Source organism: Pezoporus flaviventris, unplaced genomic scaffold (assembly GCF_033815535.1).
Source record: "Pezoporus flaviventris isolate CSIRO_AGI_PZ_B2104156 unplaced genomic scaffold, CSIRO_AGI_Pfla_v1 ptg000029l, whole genome shotgun sequence".
Classification (NCBI taxonomy): domain Eukaryota; kingdom Metazoa; phylum Chordata; class Aves; order Psittaciformes; family Psittacidae; genus Pezoporus; species Pezoporus flaviventris.
Window position 1 is genome coordinate 19,778,994 of NW_026892577.1, and position 21,904 is coordinate 19,800,897.

The 21,904-nt window shown below is 45.3% G+C and overlaps 2 protein-coding genes across 5 annotated transcripts in view; one reads left to right on the forward strand and one right to left on the reverse strand.

The window, feature by feature from the left end:
• Window positions 1–444: 444 nt before the first annotated feature.
• On the reverse strand, window positions 445–13,198 carry CNOT9 (CCR4-NOT transcription complex subunit 9). Of its 2 annotated transcripts, XM_061459530.1 has the most exons (9): window positions 13,045–13,156; window positions 9,709–9,831; window positions 8,801–8,980; window positions 7,586–7,701; window positions 6,264–6,373; window positions 5,374–5,483; window positions 4,335–4,433; window positions 1,759–1,850; window positions 445–1,063 (listed from the first exon to the last, which is right to left on the reverse strand). In XM_061459530.1, the coding sequence occupies exons 3-9, from the start codon at window positions 8,840–8,842 to the stop codon at window positions 895–897; spliced, it is 738 nt and encodes a 245-aa protein (XP_061315514.1). In that variant the 5' UTR covers window positions 8,843–8,980; window positions 9,709–9,831; window positions 13,045–13,156; the 3' UTR covers window positions 445–894. The 2 variants fall into 2 exon arrangements, with proteins under 2 accessions (XP_061315514.1, XP_061315513.1); XM_061459529.1 differs by lacking the exon at window positions 9,709–9,831 and having other exon boundaries at window positions 13,045–13,198.
• Window positions 13,199–13,413: 215 nt separating this feature from the next.
• Window positions 13,414–21,904, forward strand: part of USP37 (ubiquitin specific peptidase 37) — a 36,543-nt gene continuing 28,052 nt past the window's right edge. The window contains exons 1-7 of one of the 3 annotated variants that reach the window (XM_061459531.1): window positions 13,414–13,464; window positions 14,226–14,432; window positions 17,923–18,094; window positions 18,629–18,729; window positions 20,131–20,312; window positions 20,673–20,747; window positions 21,358–21,455. In XM_061459531.1, coding sequence (XP_061315515.1) covers window positions 14,277–14,432; window positions 17,923–18,094; window positions 18,629–18,729; window positions 20,131–20,312; window positions 20,673–20,747; window positions 21,358–21,455 — 784 coding nt within the window. In that variant the 5' untranslated portion in view covers window positions 13,414–13,464; window positions 14,226–14,276. Of the gene's footprint in view, window positions 13,465–14,019; window positions 14,433–17,922; window positions 18,095–18,628; window positions 18,730–20,130; window positions 20,313–20,672; window positions 20,748–21,357; window positions 21,456–21,904 lie in introns of those variants that run through there. The other 2 variants (XR_009744398.1, XM_061459532.1) reach the window with 2 other exon arrangements.

The window sequence follows — 21,904 nt, forward strand, 5'->3', positions numbered from 1 at the left end:
TGCATACCTGGAGCCTGCAGGGTGTTGCTCCCTGGGGCAGGGATTCACTGGCTGACTAGCCACAATGCAGGTCCCCTATGCTGGGCTCCCTTTCACAAGCCAGACAGCAGCACAGCTGGGCAAGAGCTAGGTAGGAGGCCAGCAGACATCAGCCCTTGGCTGCTGGTTAGCTGCAGGAGCGTACTATTTACAGCACAAGCACCACAGTCATGCTGTCTTCTTCCGTAGAGCCCTGGGCAGCAAGCTTATGACGCGCAAGTAATCTACCCCTCCTCCTGGGGTGAGCAACTGTGGTGCCCTGACTCCAGCTACTGCCTCCACGCCAAAGGAATGGAAGAAGCTCACTGTACCAGCTGGGTGCAGAGCCAGGAGCAAGGATGTGCCGGCAGGGAAGAAAGCTGTTCCTGGGCTACCTGCAGCCAAGGAGAAGTCTTAGGAGGAAACAGAACAACTGGATCGGCTTTTATTCAGCTCACTCATCTAAACAGATGTGTAAACAAGAAGTGACAAGACTTGGAGGGACGTGGCGTGCACCCCTATGTCACACACACCACTTGGGTGGAGGCTGAGCTAGCTGGAAGTAGACATCTGCGCTACCCCCTGCCTGGCAGTGGGGGGAGAGATGTCAGCCAAGCCTCCCAGGGAGGAGGGGATCCTTACAGATGGGTTTGAATTGATCTGTTTCTTAGTTTCTGAAGCTGTAGCATCAGCATTTGCTGGTGTGATCCCCGGAAGCGTGCTGCACCACTACAGAGCAGCCCTTTGGCTGGGTGGGATGGTCTGACAGGCTGGCAGCCAGCTGGCATGCCCGCTTTGTTGCGGAAGAGGTCACCTGTGCCTGGTTCTTTGTAAACCTGAGCTGTTTCTTCCTCGGTCCCCCACCTCCCCCAGCAGTCATTGTGGAGGAAGCGGGATGCCCCGTGGGTCAGTGACTTGACCCTCCTGCAGGTTCTTGACGAGCTGAGCCAGCCAGCGTTTGGTGGTGGTGTCATCCTTCAGGACTTGGGCGAAGGTGGTGTCCTTCAGTTGGTCAGGAAGGCACTGCCTGAGAGCTTCACGTGCCCTACATCAAGAGACAAGAAACGGGGCCCAACAAATAAACTCACAGGGGCAAGAGGGGAACAAACCCCACTGGGGACACCATACTCCTTTGCCTGAGGGTCTCCCTGGCAGGGCCAGCTGAGGAAAGCACCAAGCAGCACCACCACCACAGCAAGTGGTGTTCAGCCAGCCAGCACAGCCCCCACCCTGCACGCTGACCCCACTGAGCCAACCCCTGTGTCCTGACATCCATCAGTTAAGAGCGATGTGATGCCAGGAGAGGCCAAGACAACAAATACATACCCAGTGGCTCTGGGCATGAAACTAACCTGTATTTCCTCAACTGAATTTGAACTACTGGCTACTACTGTTAACAGCCCCCACAGTGCAGAAGAGGGAGAGCACAGTGCACCTTCCACCCCAGTCCCTCCCTCGTATCTCATTCAAGCTACATTTGAGCTCAGGCAGTCGTAACCTGCACAGCTTGAACCTGCACAAGCCCCAGACACCGTTTCCTCCATGTACCATAAAAGCTCCTGAGACTAGCAATAACCCAAACCCAAATAAACCAAAAAACCCACCCATTTTTCACACCAAGCTAAAGGCTGACGTAAGGACAGATGGGAACCTTGACTCTCCCTGAGTGGGCACCGTGGAGAAGAACTGCACTTCCCAGGGAGCAGGAGAAGACCCTGCGCAAACTCCTAAAATGTTTACCTGGGGTTATCAGAAAGGCGAAGGTAGCAGCGGACAACATGTTTCAGTAGCCGTGCTGATGGCTCCTTGGACAGCTGCAGGACCATTTTACCCTGTTTGACAGAGGCCAGTGCCACCAGTTAAAAGTCTTTTTACAAACAGCTTCACAATCGGCAGAGAATGGGGAAGACCATTAAATCACTCACTCTGGTTTCCCCAGCATCACAGCCTATTACCTCTCAGCTTGATATCCCGTATGGAGCCCAGTGCTTTGCTTGCCAAGATGCCTTTGAGTGGAGCAGCTAGCCATGGCTTGGAACAGTTTCTCCCAGCATCTCAGGGAAAGCTTGTCTCATCTCTCTTTGCTTTTCACCTCCCCAGGACTGCTTAGTGGTCCAACGATCTGCTACATTAAAGGGAACCTGGGGCTTCCCCCTTGTGGAGGAAGGTAAAAGTAACCCAGACGCTTTGATAAGGTCAGGCTGAGTCACTCCATGTGTGTTCCCAAGCTCTGCAACACTCCCTCTTCTCATTTGTGCTGCCTTCATTTCAACACCCTTTTAAAACATTACCAGCAGCCTGGGAAGCCATGCCCAAGGACTGGGCTCACCTACATCATGTACAGTTAAGATCCACATCTGATCTTATGCACCCAACAGTTGTACTCTCAATTTCTGCTACATCCCTCATTAATGCATTAGTAGGAAGCAAGACCAGGACAGACGTCCCCAGCCCAGCCCCCATGTCTCACACTATCTAGGTCTTTGGTTGCACCTTTGAATGCACCCAGCCTAGAGAACGGCGCTAATGCCTTCACATGCCTGCTTTGAAGGACTTCAACAATCTGCTTCCACATGTTTCGGAGTCAATCAGACATGCCCAGTGAGGTTTTTTTTTCCCCCGTAAAACTACCTTGGCTAGCACTAACAATCTCTCTCATTAGCCAAATTCACCTGTATTTGGATATTTAGGCAGTGGGCAATCAGCAGGTCCCCCTCATCTGCCCTTTTGCAAGCTTCCTGCTCTCAGCAATTGCCCAGGACAGCAGTATTTCTTTTAAATAAAGAACAACAAGTCAGAGTTCCTCACACAGCTCCTGGGCGGGAAATGCTAACTTCATCTTCTAAAAGCATCTAATACTTGTGTAACATCTTACTCTATTATCAGCAGACAAGGATGTAACTCATCACCCTCATGAGACAGGAGTACACTATCCTGATTTTTTAAATAGATAACAGAAATGTCTATGAACATTTTAATCTTTCTCCAGAGCACTATGGAATATTAATGATGCCAGTGCTTCACCCAATGGTGGGATTATCCCACAGCGAGGACTTCTTCCATGCTAACACAGCTTTATGAGCTCACATCCTTCTGTCTCTGTGCCATTCCCAGCCATGGATTCTTCCTTGGCCTTCTCTACCGCAGGGTTTCTAATTCCATCCTTCACTTTGCCCCCGAGTCAGACATACTTTCATCAAAGCAATCCTTTTCTTGAATGCAAAAATCATATCCCATTGGATATTATGGACATCCACTCCCAATCATTCAAGTTTTGCTGTTTGAATTAGGAGGAAACACTTTCTTTACAACTGGGAAACAGACAAATAAATACTTCAAATGAAAGCATTAACATTTAGGCACAGAACCAGCACTGCAAAGCGCTTAAATTAATGCTGTATTTTCTTCTCCTGAGACTGATATTTAAAAAGCAAACAATCAACAAAGCAAACACAGAAGCAGGACAATAGCTATTCCAGGGCAGACATGTATTCCTCTTGGCAAGCTCAAAGATAATAAAGCTTAAGCTGGGGCTATTACTCCTGGATGAACAAGTATGAGTACCCAAGCTTCTCCTTCACAGGGGACAGGGAATGGGCAAAAATAGCCTGTTCTCTCAGCTTTCCAAGACAAGAATTAGAATCATAAGCAGCAGCTAGTAACACTCAAGTTAAAAGAGAACAAAAAAGGAGGTTGGCCTTCCAGGCAGCAAAGAGGAAACCGATGAAACAGCTTGGGAAAGGACACAGTGGAAGCAAAAAGTTTCCAGCAGTTCAAGGGGAGGATAGGACAAACACTGGGGGTTACTGCATAGAAAACCCACAACCGGCCCCAGAAATTCAAAGATAAAAATAGCTGCAGCTGCAGGACCGTTACAAGGGCAAGTATCATGTGTGTTGGCCCTGCTTTTACTCCTTCACTCAACCTGATGCTCTGTTGTGGGAGACGGAGATGAAAAATGGATTCATGGTCTGAGCTGTGTGGTCATTCTTACATAAATAATTCACATCCAACCAACAACCCTGAAAACTCCTTTTCTTCTCTGGAGGTGTTTACTCAGTTTATCTTGGGGACTTAGTATATTACAACTAATGCCTTCTCTTGGCACACAAACCAGAGATACACAAAGGAATCACACAGAAGCAGAGAGCTACAGTGTCACAAGCCATAAGCCCAACACCCCTTTGCCTCCCTCATCTTCTGCTCCAGCCAGGGAGCAGTGAAGTAGCTGGGGAAGAAGCTGGCTGCTAGAGCATCTTCTTTTTTTTTTTTTTTTTAAATACAAATCCAAATATTTTAAAACCAAATAATCTTACCAGTATCATGGCAACATGGGAAAACCGCTCATAAGTCTGACAGATATATGCCAGCCCTGTGTCATCCAGGAGGATTTTCTGAAGAATAAACGTAGCAACCTAGAATGGGGAGAAAGCAGAAAAGAAAGCATACAAACAACTTACCTACCCTGAAAAGGACACCCTTTGTGTTATGTTCTTTTCAAGGCAGGCCCAGAGCTGAAAGGCCTTTCAGCAGGCAGCAAATGCTTTACTCAGTGAAAGTTTAAAGCCAAAGAAAATGCAGGACACTGCACAATGTTTGGCATCTCTGGCTAAAGAAGAGACAGATACAAAGCAGCGTGTACAAGACAACTGGATATAGGTTGCGTAAGTCAGCAACCACTACCAGGCTGCTCAGGACAGCCTTGGGATTACAGCCACACTACTCTGGTCACAGAGCAAGAAGCAGAAGGATCTGCCCCTTGGCCCTGCAAGCTTATTTCAGTTCTCATTTTAAGCATTACTGATTCATCATGAGACACATACCTTCCTGGAAGAACCTCAGGCAGCCATGTCTGCAGGCTTCATCAGAGAAGCGCACACAAGGCTAAAACCTTTGGCCAGCCTATTTGGGTCATTGGAGCAGCCTAACCACAGATCTGAACTCATGAGGAAAAGCAGCCCTGGATCAGAGGAGACAACAACCTGGCCCAGTGCAGTGAATATTCCCATAACTGCCACTAACAGCTGCCACCCAACCTCTGCACTGTACATCTACAGCATTTGTTCTCTCAGGCCAAGGAAAGTTGGTCCAGTCACCCCTAACAGTTACTCCTCAGAGCTGCAAAGGAGGGAATGGATGTTGAAAGCTGCCAAATGCTTCCCAGCCAAACTACTGAGCTCAGGAACTCCAGTTTAGTTTGGTCATTTTGGTTTGTTTTTTTTGAGAAGGTAAAAACAGTACCCAGAGTTGCCCCAACATTTGCAAGAGGACACAAGCCAACTCTGCAGGCTACTGGCTGCCTGGTCAGTTGGAGATAAACAACAACAAGTCTTAATTAACACAAAAAACAAGTACCGTTTTGGAGAGTTCACTGCCAGATTCCATAATGCGCAAGCACAGGGGGATAATTTCTGTTGTCAGTAAGAAATTTATCACTTCTTGTTCATCAGTTTTCACCAAGGCCCCTGGAGAGAAAAACAAACCCCAAAATCAATAAATGAGAAATTGTTTCAAAAAAATCTCACCTTTCAAAGGCAGCCTATGCTGTGTCTTCCCCAGGAATCAGTAAATCTGAATAGCAGGCTGAACAACAGTCAGCCTAAATGTGTTGTAGCACGTGGCCGGAGAAGAAATCACTTTGGCAGTGTAAAAGTAATCAAGCTGAGTTTAGGGGTTGTTTGTTTTTCAGAAAGCATCCTTGGCTGTCCCCCAGTGGTGACACAAACACAAGAGGATCACGCCACCCACAGCAATCTCTGGGAAGAAGAAATGGATTTTAAGACCCTCTTACTTTATGCACTGAGAGATAGATGTTTTGGGCAGAAAGGAAAAAACCCAACAACAAACAACACAATAAGGGGAAGACAGGCCAAATACACCCAAATCAATCAACAACAAATACCCAAAGAAAGCCCACTCTGTGCCCACCCATTCCAGTCTCTAGCTGGCTGGGCTGAGGGTGAAGGCACAAGAAGCCTGCAGGTGCATGTATTCACAGCGAACATATTTCTGGCAATGCATCCAGACCAGTGTTTCCCTACTAGTGAGAAGCCCAGCTCCGACACAGAAAAAGGAACCTTTCTGTGTCTCCACAACTGATGAGAAAGGAGCAGGTCTTTCTGTTAATGCTACATGACTCGGAGAATCCCAACAGAGACAGACCTACGCAGATCTCCATACCCGCAGCCTGAACTGCATCCAACCTAGTAAGAAACTAGTGCTCCAGCACTAGTCTGGCTGCTTACCAATCACTCCAAGGCTCGTGAGCCGCAGGTACTCAAATGGACGCGTCTTGCTCACTGTGTGTAGAAAGGGGTACAGGAAGAGAGGGATATGAGCTGCCAGAAAAGCTGACCTGTTAGAAAGGGAGAACACCCAACATGAGACACAAGGAAAACAAAGTGAGCTAACAGAGCCTCAGACTATTCCTGACAAACCCTATTGCTGCTGTTGTAACAGGCTGCTCTCTGATGGAAAGGTATGAAGTAAACTCTGCACTGGGTGCAGCACAAAACCTAACATCTAAACTGTCAATTATATGCAACACTGCTTCCAGCTGACCAGGAACAGAGCACATCCTGTCATTTTTATTACCTCCTCTTGCCACCCAGACCCTCAGCTTTGTACATTTACTGTCGCATTTCACCTTACTGGCTCCCATGAGCAGAGACAGTCAGCCACAATGCATGCGCAAAGCCTTTACATGGCAGAGATCCAGGCTAGCTGATACCTAGGCACTAACACAGTTTAAATGTCCACAGCCATCTTTCCCCAAGAGTCCTCATACTGCCTTCTGACTATGGGCGAAACCTGGAGCTTGCTTTGCTACCAGAGGCAGCCTTTCTTTCACAATCATCCAACATTCTTCATCCGTTTTCATTTTTCAAACTTTAAATGTAAAGGTGTGTGGTGTAAAACTACCCTACTTCTTGGATACCATCTCATGGAAGGTTGTTATTCAAAACTACTTTGCAGCAGCTGAAAAACAACTTCAGCTACGCAGCACTTTCTTCTCAGCAGGAACAGAAGCATGAGAACATGGATCTCTGAACCAGTATCACTTTTTCCCTGCTGACACAGGCTGGACACAGATTAAGAAAACCTGAAGTCAGGCACTGGCTGAGGACTCCAGACATGTCTCTGCTATTGCTCCCTTACTACACAAGGTCTCTGGGAAAGACACTCCTGCTCATTCAACACTCTGGACAGATGGTCTAGGTAACTGTAAACTTATTAAAACAAGGATCTTGCAAACAGCACTTGGCACAAAGGCATCCTTATCTCTGGATGAGCTCCCAGGATCTGCCACAACCCAATATTTTGGGAATTTCAGGATCTCAGGACTATCCAGGGAATGCAATGCATTTAGGACCAGCATAAAGCTGTCATCCTGATAATCTGTGCAAACAAGTGAAAGTAGGAGACAACTACCTATCTTTTAGCTCTGTCCCCTGTCATCCTTCTGGTAAAAAAGGAGAAAAGAGCCGACGTGCTTTTGGAGTCAGTCAGACAGGCTGAGCTGTCAGCATCAACACCTCAGAAAACTCATGCACTTGGAAACATTTACCTTGTTTCAGGATGTGATGCAACACACTGCAGCAGAGCTAAAGCATTGCAGACTCTGTTGGACTGATGAGCTGTCAGAGTCGGAGGGTTGATTGATGGATAAATATTTACAATTTCCTAAAAATTAACAGATGAAGAAAAGTTACAGCAGAAAAACATCAGAAAGCTGCATCAAAGCACTTGCCCAGCAAGGAGCTATGGTGACAGGAGATAATAGTCTGCTTTTACCACGCATCACTTTGAAGTTACATGGCAGCTACCACGCTCCCCAGGCAAGGGCAGAGCTGGGTCAGAGTCAATTTGACAAGGAGTCACAGGAATGCTGTTAAACCTTAATTTCAGCAAAATAGGGTTCATTTGATTTCCTGGCTCTTTACTTGTGTAGGAACCGCTTTGTTTTGAACTTCCAGATCGAAGAGGAATATTGCTCCTGGGCCAAGAGGCAGAGCACACCCACTCTATTCATATTATAGCTGTTGATACTCTTCTAACTCAATGCAGGAGAAGCAGCTGATTGCAAGAAATCCAATTCAGAAATCTGCCTGCTTCCAACTATAGCTCCCTTCTAATTTTCTTCACTTGTTTCAGGGGCACTCCGAGAGCAGTTTGACATTGCCAATGCTGCACTCTTTTTCTTTCCTTCTTTGAAAGAAATTACTAGATTGGCACTGAGAGACAGCCAGTCATCAGCTGCAGAGCAGTTTGCCCAAAGACAAGCTGAGCCATTCAGTTTCATATGGAATGCAGGTACATTCCCTTGCAAGGATCTCTGGGACAGTGAGCTGCATTCCCTTGCTGCCCTTCCAGCAAGCTCCCTGAGAGGGCAACCTTCTGACCAGGAAGTGCTCAGGCTCATGCAGAACAAACCAACTCAGAGATCTTAGTAAGACTGTTGTGGTTCTACTATGACATGGTATGAAAATGAGCAGAACATGGTCCACAGGAAGCTCATACACCCAAGAACTTGCCTGTTCCCCTTCCAACTATTTAAGCTGTCTAACTAGAAATCATGCAGTCTCTGCACACGTTGTCTCACTAGTGATGATTAATGGCAAATGGGCTTCTTGCGTCTGCTACCTCACCACACGATTCAACATACATCATTCTCCCAGCAATGGCAATAAGGGACCCCCCAAGTGCCTCCCCTATGGACGCGCAAGCTCTGCAATGTGCCAGTGCTGCACCAGGGAATAAAGACACCATCAATCCTACCCACCTGAAGGAGCGCTGCGATGGTGCCAAAGGAGTGCCACAGCATCGGGGCAAGGTCAGGCACAGACTCACGCTTCTTGCTCAGCTCCAGCAGTGCATTCTCCCGTGTCTCTGGGCTGGAAAGCTCATTGATCCACTGGTAAATCTTCTCACGGTCAACCTGAGCTAGCGCCGTTGGCACAGGCTGCGAAGGAGACAAGAAAACATCAGTCCAAACATTTTACCCAAGTCTCAGCTGAACTCTTCTCACAACCTGGCAAATAAACAAAAAAAGGCTCAAAACTCTCTTGACTGGGAGAGGAAGGAACTAAAGCTGCATTAAGATGCTCTGTATATAGATCCATTCCTTCAATTAGTCTTATTATTTCTCCTATTGGAAACAAAGGTTTTACTTTCTGGCCTGGCTCATTGTGACAGTTTCTCTTAATCTACTTGTCAGGTAGTACCTTGTAACTTCATTCAGCAATGTAAGAGAGTCATGCTGCTGCCTGTCTGTGCCAGCAGAGCTCTTGGGGAGGTCACACATACTTCACATACCTCAGCCAGCTATCATTTGCTTCACCTGCATTTAACACACACTCATTTCATGTTTCAAGTGCACGCTTACACAAATTCAAAGTAAGGCAGATGCTACTTTTTCTCTCAAAAAGCATCCATGGCATTAGAAATTGTCAATGGGATTCACCCAACATATGTGAGAAAAACATTCATACAAGCACTATAAAAACCATCAGTTCTCCAACATCAGCATGACACTGCTCACAGCCAGCGACACCTGCTGCCAGAGATGTCTCATATTCACCCCATGTATCTTGTTTACATGCATGGAGGTAAGAGGGATTTTTCCAAAGCTGATCCTGTGCAAAAATTCCTGTTCAAGATATACCCAGTGAAGGGCAGACCTGTATTCACAGTCAAGGCACATTTTCTACTACTTGAGTGAAATAAAGGATTTCTCTTCTGCCTTTCTTGGAGCACCAGGGAAAGAACAGCACCAAGGCCAACAAGCTTTCAAGCAAAAAAAATGAGGGAGGGCTGGGAAAGAAAGGAAAAGAAACAGGGACTGTGGGATTGTAGCTTAGTTTCTGTGGAAAGGCACAAGGCTTTCGGTGAAATTTGCCTCATGGCTCTACTGGCACAACAAGCACTCAAGGTGCAAACAAATGCTCAGCAGGCTTCATAAGTAAACAGCTTGGTGATTGAGGTACAAAAATTAGAGGAAGGCAAACATCAGCATTAGAAAACCTCCTGTGCAAACACTTCCAAAAGCCAGCTTAAAATCTATTCAAACATTCTGCTGTGGTATTTACTACTCAAGTAAAGTGCAGCCCTGTCTGTACACTGCTGCTCCCAGGCTTGCTAGCACACAGCCAGCTCAGCATCCCCACAGCTGTGTACAGCAGTCATGTCTGGGAACAGCAAATGGACAGCTTTTGGTTTTATATCAAACCCAGGCTGAAACTCTAATTGTGCTGTCCACAACACATGTGAGCAGTGCCTGATCGCACTGACAGCAACACTGCTATTAAGCAGCTCATCACCCAGGCACTGAATATAAAGGAGTTCAGGAATTGGAAGTGGCTGGAACCAAATCTGAAGCCATATGGCAGAGGCAGGCACACAGAGCTGCAGGAGGGGTGAAGGAAGAGATCTTGACTTTTGGCAGACACCTCTAGAGCTTTTTCTTTCTATTTCTGCAAAGGTTTTCCTCCTCCATTAATCCACATATTGCATCCATAGCCATATCCAAAGAGAGGCTTCCCCAGCTGTGGGATTTCTCTCTCTTCTACCTACTTACACCCCGTTAACTTAAATGCCTATACATAAGCGAATGCACTGTTACCAATTCCTATACTCAAGGACTCAAGTATCTTTATAGCTCTTCATCTTTCCTCTTGTTCTCTTTTTCTCCTCTTGTCTACTCATTTTTATTTGTATTTTTTTCGCAGGACCTCACACTAAATTAGTAATCCTGACAAATGCACTGCAGTTACAGCTGGGAATGCAATTCAATGGCAACGCTGACACTGTAGCTCAGAAAGAGAGGGAGAATGAACAGAGCTCATTTGTTTTTATTTCGGATGGTAGTGACAAGCAGTGCAGCAATAATGTTGTTATAACTGTGTTATCTAAAGCTTCCATCTATTTTTCTAGACTCACTGAAGTTTCAGTTCCTGTAAGCTTAAATACATCGACCCTTTAAAAGCACAATCATGTGCTTATGCTCCCCTAAAGAGAACTAAGTAGATTTTCCACACAATTAAGTTTATGATGCCCAATATCTGCCTTAGCCAGAACCAACTATCTTTCACAGGTTCTACAGCTGTTCATCTCAGTTTAAATTGAAAGACTTTTCTTTTTTCCTGATTTGCTACTTTATTGCTGTTCCCCTTTCTCCTTCTGAAACCCAAAATTCAGGAGAGCCCCAAGGTTTACATACAAATCCTGCAAACTCCGAGACAGAACCCTGCCAAGCAGATTCTGTTTTGCATTCAGGCAAGGCAAAAGTTCCCAAGAGTGTCTCAACACAGCACAAACTGGCCACCTCTGCATCAGGAAAGGCCCTCCTCAGGAGAAAGAGCATGACCTCCAACAGCCAAGCCCAACTGCACCTCCAACAACTACATAATGAACTGGATTTAGGCAACTGGCTTTCTTTTCCTAATTGAGCAGTTGGTGCAAGGCACACTGGTAAAAGTACAGGTCAAACAAAGCAGAATGTTGATTAACTTGATACATGTTATTTTTAAAGTTTTTTGATAGGTCACCAACTCAAAACCACCAAAATGAACTTTGAACTCCAATAGCTGTGAATTAGCTGATTTGAGTTGGGCTTTCAAACTCTTACTGCTAGTTACAGCTGCATTTATTGCTTTGAGCCTGTTTTCAAGCCTCTAGCGTATTACACAGTCTTCTGCGTTGGAATCGAAGTGTCAGCTCTGCCACCAGCTTCACCAATGCTGTGGCTTACACAGCTTTAGCATGACAGAGATCACTCAAAAGAATTCCTGAGCCAATTCATGACTCTCCTAAGAGGCAATGTTATTCACCGCAGCTCCTAAGCACATCTCCAGAGCCAAAGACCCTTCCCTATCACTTTTAGTCTAAGCATACCAACCAACTGAGGTAGGAAACATTTCAATACAGAACTACCACGTGGCATAAATTATGCATAAATTAAATATACATTCAGAGGAGTCCAAATTAAATTTGATTTCTATTCCTGAAGTAAGTTGTTAAAATGGTCTTAACAAAGAAATATCCTTTTATAGAGAGATGACTAGGACACAGATGATTAGTGGGAGATACAAGAGTGAGTCACACATTTTGACAAGTGCTTAGGAGCTATATGACTATGAAAATGTAAATGCTGATTGAGAGAGCTCACTGTGATCTCACACACCTCACTATGCTCTGGAAATTGTCACTTTAAATCAGAAGCCTTTGCCAGCTTTCAAGTCATAAGCACCCAAACAAAGTGGGAAGACTTAAAAAGTCCTCTCAAGTCCTGCTTGCAAGTACTTTGCTCAATACTGTTTGCTTGTTAGTCCATGCAGAACCTTCAGCTAAATTAACCTGAAAAGAGCTCTAACTGCTGGTCTTACACCTCCCAAACCCAATATGCACCAGAGACTCAATCAACCCTTGCAATTCTTACACACACAACGAACGGGCACTTGGAGAAGTGAAAAGAAAACCACCAGCCTCCTCAAACGGGAAATAAGATGCAATAACCACATCGTTTAAACTCAGCTTCCGTTTCTGAGCCCAGCCAGGCCAAAGTGACTGTCAGCACTGCAAGGTATTGGGGAAAAGGGGGAGTAGGAACGAGCAGCCTCTACCTTTCGTCCCCCTTGCTGCTTCCCTGAGGAACTTCTCGCTATCTCCTCTTTTCACCCACAGAAAAACCAAAACAGCTCCCAAAGGACAGAGCAGGGGCTCGGGAGGGGCAGACAGCGTCCAAGCACAAGGAGGGACAGACACAAACCCCGACGTGACGCAGACCCGGCGGGAGGTGCACAGCCGGGACACCTGCCAGAGATGCCCTCCTGGCCGCTGACCGAACTCCCTCATCCCCATGAGCAGCACAGCAAGGCACAGCCGGCTCAGGAAGCCGCGGAGGACCCCAGAAAAGCGGCTGCAGCACAAACGCGCGCGCACTCAGCGCCTCCCGCTACGGCAGGGACCCGCCGCCCCGGCCGCCCGCGCACAGGGCCCCACCACTCCACCACCCCAGCCCCGCCTCACCGCGGCCGTAGCCAAGCTGTGCATGGTGGGTGCGCTGCCGATGTGCCGCCGGGCCCGGCTCAGGAGGCCACCGCCATAGGCCTAGGCCCACCACGACCCCTCACCCCGCCGCAACGGACGCTGGGACGGGGCGAATAGAGAACGCCGCACGCATGCGCCAGAACACCACCCGGACGACGCTGTGCGGTGCCGGCGGGAGAAACCCAAGCGGGCCTCTCCGGCGCATGCGCAGCTGGCTGCCGGGCCGGCTGTCGCGGGGTGCGCCGGGAAGGGCGTCACCGCCGCGGTGACGTGAGCAGGCGCGCGCGAGTGTGCGTCGCGCGGCGTTTTGGCGCTGCTGGCCAGTTCCCGCCATCCGCCGCCGTTCCCCCCCCTTCCCCCTCCCCCCCACGGCCCAGACCCAGCGGCGCCGGGACGCAGGTACCGGGGCTCGGCCCCCCCCTTCCCGTTCCCCCTTCACCCCCCGCGGCGGCAGCGTGCCTTCCCCCCCCGCCCCTTCGCGGCGCGGCCCGCGCGGCCATGGAGCGATGGGACGGACGGGAGGCGCTGCCCTCGCCACCACCCCGTGCCCGTGCGCGGGGTTCTGACCGAGGGCAGCGGGGCCGGGCTGGTAGCGGCAGCGGCGCCTGAACTCGGGCTGCCGGGGAGTAGTGGGGGACAGACCCTCGGCGGTGGCGCGCGGGGGCCGCTTCATTCAGTTATTCCTGTTTGACTTTAAAACACGCCCTGCCGTGCTGATCGGGAGCGGGGGCTGCTCCTCGGAACGCGCGGGGGAGCGCCGGGGAGGGCGGCAGCGCAGGAGAGCCCCAGGGAGCCTCGACCGGGCCCACCCTCATGTCACGACAGAAGCGAGCGCGCTTTCTCTCTCGGGCTTCCCCGAAACTTTCCGTCTCTTACAGACTCTCTCGGTCACTTTTTTCCTTTCCTTAAGTTCTGTTGAAGATGCTTCAAGGGTTCGGTCTGTTTGCTTTCTAGCAGTGGTAAATCGGCTCGTTGCTGCCCAGGTGGGGAGGGAATTGATTAATCCAAGTTTCCTTTGCTTCTGTCTAACTCCCCTTCATTGTGTTTACAAACACCAGCAAAACAGTTCACCCGAACTTCAACAGAAACTTAAGCCACACTTATATCTTCCTGCAGAGGTTATCTGGCCTGCTTAGTTATAAACTTCTCCTTCTGAATAGGTCTTTAAGGTGGAGTAGCTCACTCCTGTTAGCTCTTTTCCGTGAGAAAGCATGGCTCTGCTAAAGGTGCACGGACCTGTCCGGATGCGCAGCATGCAGACTGGGATTACAAAATGGAAAGAAGGGAGCTTTGAAATTGTGGAGAAGGACAACAAAGTGAGTCTGGTGGTTCACTACAGTGTTGGAGGGAGTCCAAAGACGTTTCAGGTACACCAGATATTAAGGCTTTTGTTTGAGCAGTGCATGGATTGTGCTCCTTTGTGAACAGCTGTCCTCTTCAAGGCTATTAAGTGTCACGAAAGCTTCCTTCTGTCACTGTTTCTTGTTCCTCATTTCCTGAACACTAATCCCTTTGTATAACTCTCCTGTAAATTATTCACGTGTATTGTTAAAGGATCTGCCAAGGTCGGCATCCAGATGCCAGTGAGTGGGAAGAACCAAAAAGCAGAGGAAAGTTACCAAAGTACATATGTAGCCTTGTGGCTCATGTAACCTTTCTGTTACCAATTCATGTGAAGAATGTAGAGGTGCAGATCGTGGACACTTTGTATTAGCAATTTTCCCACCTGAAGAGTAAGGGTGCTAGCACACTTGTAGCCTTCCAATTGTTTAAACAAGACGGCTCCACACCAGTTGTTACAGTTTTAGTTTTTAAATATTCCAGGCAGTGGGGTTCCCTCACTGGGGGACTGATGAGGATCACTGTTAAAGATTTTTATGCAATATTCAACCTAAATTGTCTTATTTTTTCTTTCATTCTGTCCTTGGTTTCTGCTCAGTCTTCCTTTATCTGAAGTGCCCCAAATCAAAAGAATGTAAAGGAGTGTTTTTCTGTAAGAAATTTCTAGCTGATATAAAAATATTTAGAGGATATAAAAGCAGTTAGAAAGAAAAAAATCCAATTTTATTTAGCAGCTTTGTAACAGCCTAAACTAATCCAAGTGTTGGCTTTTGCTTTTTCCTGCTGCAGTTCTTCCTGAGTGGTGTTCCCCAGACCGTTCCCTGAGCTTTTTGTTTCTGTGTGTGGACTTGGTAAAAGAAAAGTTCACTTTATTTTTGAAAGATCAGGTTTTGCTACCTTTGTGTGCTGAAATGTCGTAGCAAAGAACATGAGTTGCCTTCAGATCAAGGGGTGAGAAAATCATTAGCTGTGTATAGTTCCTTCCTCTTACTGTTGACTTCAGTCATCTGCCTTCTGAGACACGATGCTGTGACTTCATGTTTGATTTAATCCAGTGTTGGACCATGTTGCTTCTGAGAAGAGTCTCAGAGGTCTCTTACCTTTATGGGGTGCTTATTCTCATGCACTGCTCTCTTTCTGAATGAACATTAATGTGGTGTGACAGTGACTTGAAGGGTGATTCCATGGAGGGGATGAGCCTACAGAACAGCTAACCACGGCCTAAAGGGGCAGGCTTTGCTTCCAGTCTCTTGCATCTGCTGGCTATGCCACTCATCAGGTCTCTCTGTGAGCTCAGTGGAGGGTTCTCATGTGAATTAATTCAGGGAAAGAACCAAGTATGAGATCTGGTGTAGGGAGTGATATGGTGCTATGCAGCTAGGACTGCAGCAGAGGAGGAGGAAATGCCGCATCTTTAGACCAAATATTTTTGTTTGGATGGTGGTTATTTTTCAGCAGGATCTGTTTTCTGGACCTGTTCATCTTAAAGCAACACAGACAGTGGCACAAGAGTGTTGGTGAGATGAGCAGCCGGCAGGGAGAGCTGCCTGCCCTTTGTGCTTCAGGCTTGTGCTTGAGTGCGGTTTGGGTGAGCCAGCCCCAGTCTCACAGTGCTCTTGCTTGTGCTGCCTCAGGCATCACAAGTCCCTGATAGTTTTGCTTTAAAAGCAGCATTCCCTTTCTTTGACAAGTTGCTCTGGGAAAACTGTAGGTGATTTCTCCACCTGTTTTCACTTCTCTGTGATACATTTGGATGGATCCAAGGTTAAATTTCTTTCTACAGTGACTGGTGTGTCATCAGATTTCTTATGTCAAATGATATGTTTTACTGATGTTTTAAAGCTCTGACTAAGTTGTCCTAGATGCTAGATATGTATTAAGAGAAATATTTACTCCCTCCTTCCAAGACTTTGTGACGCTGACAGGGTCATACCAGGTGGGTGGAGAGTATGAATGGAACCCTGTCATTACAGCGTTTTGAGTTGAAAAAGGTTGTTTTGCCCTGAGATGGTAAAGTAACTTTATCCCTTTGCACCAAGCTTAATGTTTTAAGAGAGGGAGAAAAATTTGGAGTCCCCTTTTAAATTCTTCTGTCTTTGAAAACATTTTTTAGCTTATAGTTTACAAAAAAAAAAAAAAGGAAAACAAAACCCAAAATACCCAAACCTCCCAAAATCAAGCAAACAAAACCCCAACAGCAAAACAAGGATTGAGCATTAAGTGTTTCATAAGTTTAGTTTTCCCAGTAAAACAACCCTGGGTTTCCAACTAAGCTGCTTTTCCAGCCTCTGATAAAGTGCTGTTGTGTCTAGATTGACTTTCGAAGAAGTTAGAAATCTGCACTGAAGAAATCTCACTGGGGGACATGGAGTGCCATTTTCTATCTCAGTCTTCTATATACCTGAACAAATTTAAGTAAAAGTTGGGAATAAATTTTATTTTTAAACTTGTGTATAGTTTCAAGGCAACAAGGCAGGTTCTAGAGCAATGTATAGTGAAACTTTAGTGTTAGGGTGTAATTACTGTTCATGTCTATTAATTCCTCATTGTAGTTTAGCTCAGTGATGTGGCAGTATGCAGGTCAGGCCAAATTAGGAGGTGGCTCCAATCTGATGGGCGGTGTTTTACTCTGTCTTGTGTCATGCCTAATGACCTTGGCCATGGTTTCTGATCTTATATGAAACATTGAGTACAGCAATATCCTGGTGTGGATGTCATTGTATAGGTCGCGCCTGATCTTAGGCAAGGCTAAAATGAAGAATTAAGCAAAAAGGGAGGAGGTAATTGAAAATGAGAGTGTGTTTAGGTGTGTATTGTCAAACTTCCATGCAGTCTGCAGATGTGAGGGATTCTTTTGCTTCCTCTGCTTTAGGAGTTACCCTCAACCTCCTCAGATAGTGGAGACTTTACAGACAGTTCTTATAGGTGACCTAGCATGTAGTAACAGTTAAGTAATGGTATAATAAAGTAGCAGTGGCATTATTAGGGAGCACAGATTCTTATTAAAATTATTTTGTGCTTGACCATAACCCTGAAAGTTTTGACACCACTTAATTGTTATAACGTTGCATGTAGACTAAGCACGCTTTTTATTAACTTACTCCCTCAGCAAATTTTTTTATGCTATGTCAAATCTGCTAATTATAAACTGAGTAGAAGTTTGTAGCTAGCATTTAAAACATCCTAAATTATATTTCAAATTTTACTTGGAAGTTTCAGACAGGTAGATGGGACTGTGTGAAACTCTTATTCTTTACGTTCAAAAATGTCACACTCAATAGCAAACCGAGTTTCAGAAAGTTTATTATTATAGGGACTGTTGATCTGTAGGGATGCTATCAGCTTCCAAGACCACCAGTTGCATCAATTCTGTGAGGCTTCATGTTTGCTTGAAATGGAGCAATGAGAAGTATTTCTATGCAAATGCCTCTCTGTTTGAAGTGGTTTGTTTGAATTTTTAAGTATTTGGGCCTTTTAAACATGGATTTATGTTTATAGTCACCTTCTTATTTTCAGCTAAGCCATAACATTAAAACTGTGACACTACGCCCAAATGGTAGAAAGCTGTGCTGCCTAATGCTAACACTAAAGGATACCAGCTTCTTGACAATTGATAAGGTACCATTTAAAGATGCAAATGAAATGCGGATGTATTTGGATGCAGTCCATCAAGACAGGTTTCATACTGGTAAGTGCAATTGTTGTAAATCAAGTTAGTCACAGTTTGGAAAGGGGTCAGTGCTGTGTTTCCTTTTCATGTATCTTTAGCCATTTTGTCCGTGTGTTACTGATTTTCTTTGTGTAAGTGCTTCTTTCTGGCCCTGAACCCCAATTTTTGTTGCATACCTTTCTTATCATATACCTCTTATCTTGCTGAACAATAAGCAGAGATTAACATGTAGGTATTGCTTACGTTGTAGTCGGTATTTCAAACACTCGTGTCTGTTTTTCACACATGCAGAGTCTCTTTCCTTTTTATTTTACCTCTTATTTTGTCCTTTTTAAGGATAGGATCTTTACTGCCAACTGAGTAAATGAGCAATACAAGGGATACCCATAAACATGTGCTTATATCTGTGCCCTCAGAATATTGTACTGTCTGTTGGCAGGAAATCTAGCGTGTCCCTTCTAAAATCGGCTCCAGCTAAATAGCATCTTACAAATAAGAATGTCAGTTGGTTAAATGACAGACAAATAAAATGTTGTGTACTTTTCCTGTCAGTTGGAAAACCCTCTCAGGGATCTGGCAGCTTTGGAGGTGTGCTGGGCAGCAGGACCACACAGAAGGAAGTTAATAGGCAATTCTCTTACATAGAGAACCAGGTTTGTTTAATTGTTCAAATTTTTCCTCTCCTCTAATTTTGTTTCATTCATTTCCTTCTCTCATTCTCTTAATGTATGCTGTAATAGCACTGTAAATACTTATTTGCATCCAGAGTCTTTGTAATCTAGAGGGCTTGGAATAGATGTATACAAGGTGCTTGGCAACACTCCCTCTTGCTCATGAGGAGTCATATATTCTGTATAAACAAGAAAGGTCAGTGTCTGGCTGTGGAAGACAGAATGTGTTTTTCATGCTGAGCTATAACTCAGGCAGTGAAGCAGCAAAAGTAGAGGGGAAAATAGGGGATTAAGACTTCTCACATAGTTGTGAATATCTCTGTTCATACTGAATACATAGCAGCTGAACATGTTACAGTCAGCATAGGTCTTGCTGAGTTTAGCAGACTTCAGCCAAATATATATATACATATGCATATATATATATAAAAGCCGCTGACCTGCTTTTGCATCAGAATAAAGTCACTGAATTTGTAGAGTTCTACTCAGTGTTTTTGTGTAAATTTTGCAGATTTTCCCCCTTAAGTGTTTTTCCTTCAAAATGTTATTCTTCCTTTTCTCCCTGCATAATGCAGATTTCATGATGTACCTACCAGCTTTAATTTACTTTGTGAATATACCTGTATTACCACCCTGAGGGAGGATATTTTTTATGTTGTCCCAAAACAAATTTTGCATGTTGCTTAAAGGCAGTATCACAGGAAAAGCTCCAGGGCTCTGTGTACATTGGTAAGATTAAACGTGTTTAGATTTCAAGTCTAAAATTGATCAACATTCCTAAGTCAGCTTGGCTCTTTCCATTGTGTTACATGTGGCACTTGCTTGCCCAAGGCTGTTAGGGTATTGTTGTAATGGTGTGGGTTTTAATATGGCTTTTTTTTAATATCCACTCCCTAGGTTTGATCTGGGGATAGAAATCATGCCTTGAGATTTTTAATGTCAAAGCACGTGAAGGAGATATTTAAAAACTGAAGTTTAACTTAGTGTTGGAAAATGATAAGGGAAGTTGGTGACTGCAGTAGAGTTTCATGTTTATGCCTTCTGTCCGTATAATCAAAGTTTTACCTATGTCTAATCGGTGTTAAACTCTCCTGATCTATTACAAGTAACATTTTTCTGGTTTTGGATGCTACACTGTAGCAAGTAAAGCAGTGATGTAAATGTTAGCTCAAACAGGCTTCCAAGGGAAGCGGTGGAATTGCCGTCCGTGGGAGTGTTCAAAAACAGGCTAGATGAGGACCTTAGTGACATGGTTTAGTGGTGGACTGCGGTAGAGGTGGGACTTGATGATCTTAAAGGTCGTTTCCAACCAAACTGATTCTGTGTTTCTATGTTTTTCACTGTTTCGGTTCTATCCCTGCCCCCTCCACTTGGGTTTTGTAGACTCCTCCCAAAAGAGTGGCTGTGGAAAGTAAGGAGGAAAACGCGTTGCGCAAGGTGCTGGGTACCCCACCGAGAGCGTCCGTTAAGAATCCCTCTGGAACCGGAACACCTAGCAACAGGGTGAACATCTCAGCATCTCCTGCGTCCACAGTCCCCCACAGAACGGGCTTGTTGGAGAATCGGTAGGAGTGTTATCCTCTTACTATGATATATGATACTTTAGCTCTTTGTAGAGCTGCAGGTGGAACTTGGTACACCTAGAAGTAAGAAGGAATATGTTTCTTCCTCTGGTTTTGCTGTTACCTATAGCAGGATGTTAATATGTGCTTTTCTAGCATCTGGCTGGTACTGGCACTAGAGCTTTATGAGCAGCTTAAGAGTTGGACAAACCAAATTGTTTTCTGTATGCTATGTTATAAAAGTGGAGTTTGTGGAAGATAGGTGCAAAATGCATGGAAAGCACTGACTTCTGTTCAGTTGGAAGAGGGTCACTTACTAGCCTTTCTGAAAGAATGACCGCTTCAAAAATTTTCTGTTATCAGTGAAAAGAGGAAAAGAACACAACCTCCTGGTTCAGAAATGAGTGAAGATTATCCCAAAGAGAATGATTCTTCAACGTAAGTAACCGTAGTTTCTAGTTCCTGATTTTAAAGTCTTCATTCATTTTGCAAAGGTAATTTTTTCTGAAGGGAATGCTTGGGTATTTCCAGTCTCAGCAACGTGGCACGAGCCAACCTCTGGTGAACTTGTGAAGATACTGGGTGCTTGAAATGGGGTTTACGCTCAGGATTAATGAGGGAAATAGAACCTGCTCCTGCAGTTGACTTGCGGGAACTGTCACGTGCAAATTCTGTTATCTTTCTTCTCTCAGTCTAGTCAGGATTATCATATGTGCTATACATGTATGGCAATAGTTACCATCTTTATTGAACTTCTTTTTCAAAAGAAGTTAAAAAAAAAATTTGAACCCTTTTCAAAACAAAATTCATAAAGAAGAAATTGCCATTTGGAGAATAAGCTCCCTCTGGCTGAAATCACATTTAAGCATAACTGAGAAGGCTTGTTTAAACAAATTGGTTAAACTGATCTGCAAGTAAAGTTCGACCCTTCCATAGTCAAGTATTAAAGGTGATAGGAGAGAAATGCTTTAAACAAATTGTAAATATCAAGCAGGAATATCCTGTATCTTTTATAACTGCACCGACTTTCACTCTTGTTTTTCCATAGGAATAATAAAGCCTTGAGTGATCCAGCATGGAAGTACTTGAACAGTAGCAGAGAGAAACAGTTAAATCTGAAGCAGGCAGAGGAAAATAGGACATCAGGTAAAAAAATAAAAAGTAAAGCCAAATGATACCTGGCTTTGACCAGTTTGATTTTAACACTTTGGTATCAGTTTAGAGAGTTGCTCCTGGGGTGGTTATCCTAGTCTGCTTTCCCTGTGCCATTAACTTTCTTGCTTTCTATAGAGCTACATATGAGATGCAAACAACTTGCCTTTGTTTTTGAAGCCTATCTTGCTCTAGTGTGACCCTGACTTTTATACTTGGGTGCTGATGCCAGCCCATGTGCCAGCTTGTTTAAAAATTCAACAAGCAGCTTCAAACTTTGCTCCAAGCTGCCCTTCCCCTTGGGAGGGGATTCCTGTAAACGCCTCAGGATTTCCTTTTTGGTTGCTTTTGTGTTTATTTTTAAAGCTCTCCTTTGCTGGTAATGCCTGCATGAATTGTAGGCTGGGGGTTTTTGTGCTCAAAATGTGTACCGCTTGCTGTTA

Coding starts and splice junctions, on each gene's coding strand:
- CNOT9 (XM_061459529.1), bottom strand. CDS start 13,068: ATGCACAGCTTGGCTACGGCCGCG. Junction 6,374..7,585: donor GCATCACATCCTGAAACAAG/GTAAATGTTTCC, acceptor CCTTTCTAACAG/GTCAGCTTTTCTGGCAGCTC. Junction 1,064..1,758: donor CGCCTTTCTGATAACCCCAG/GTAAACATTTTA, acceptor CTCTTGATGTAG/GGCACGTGAAGCTCTCAGGC.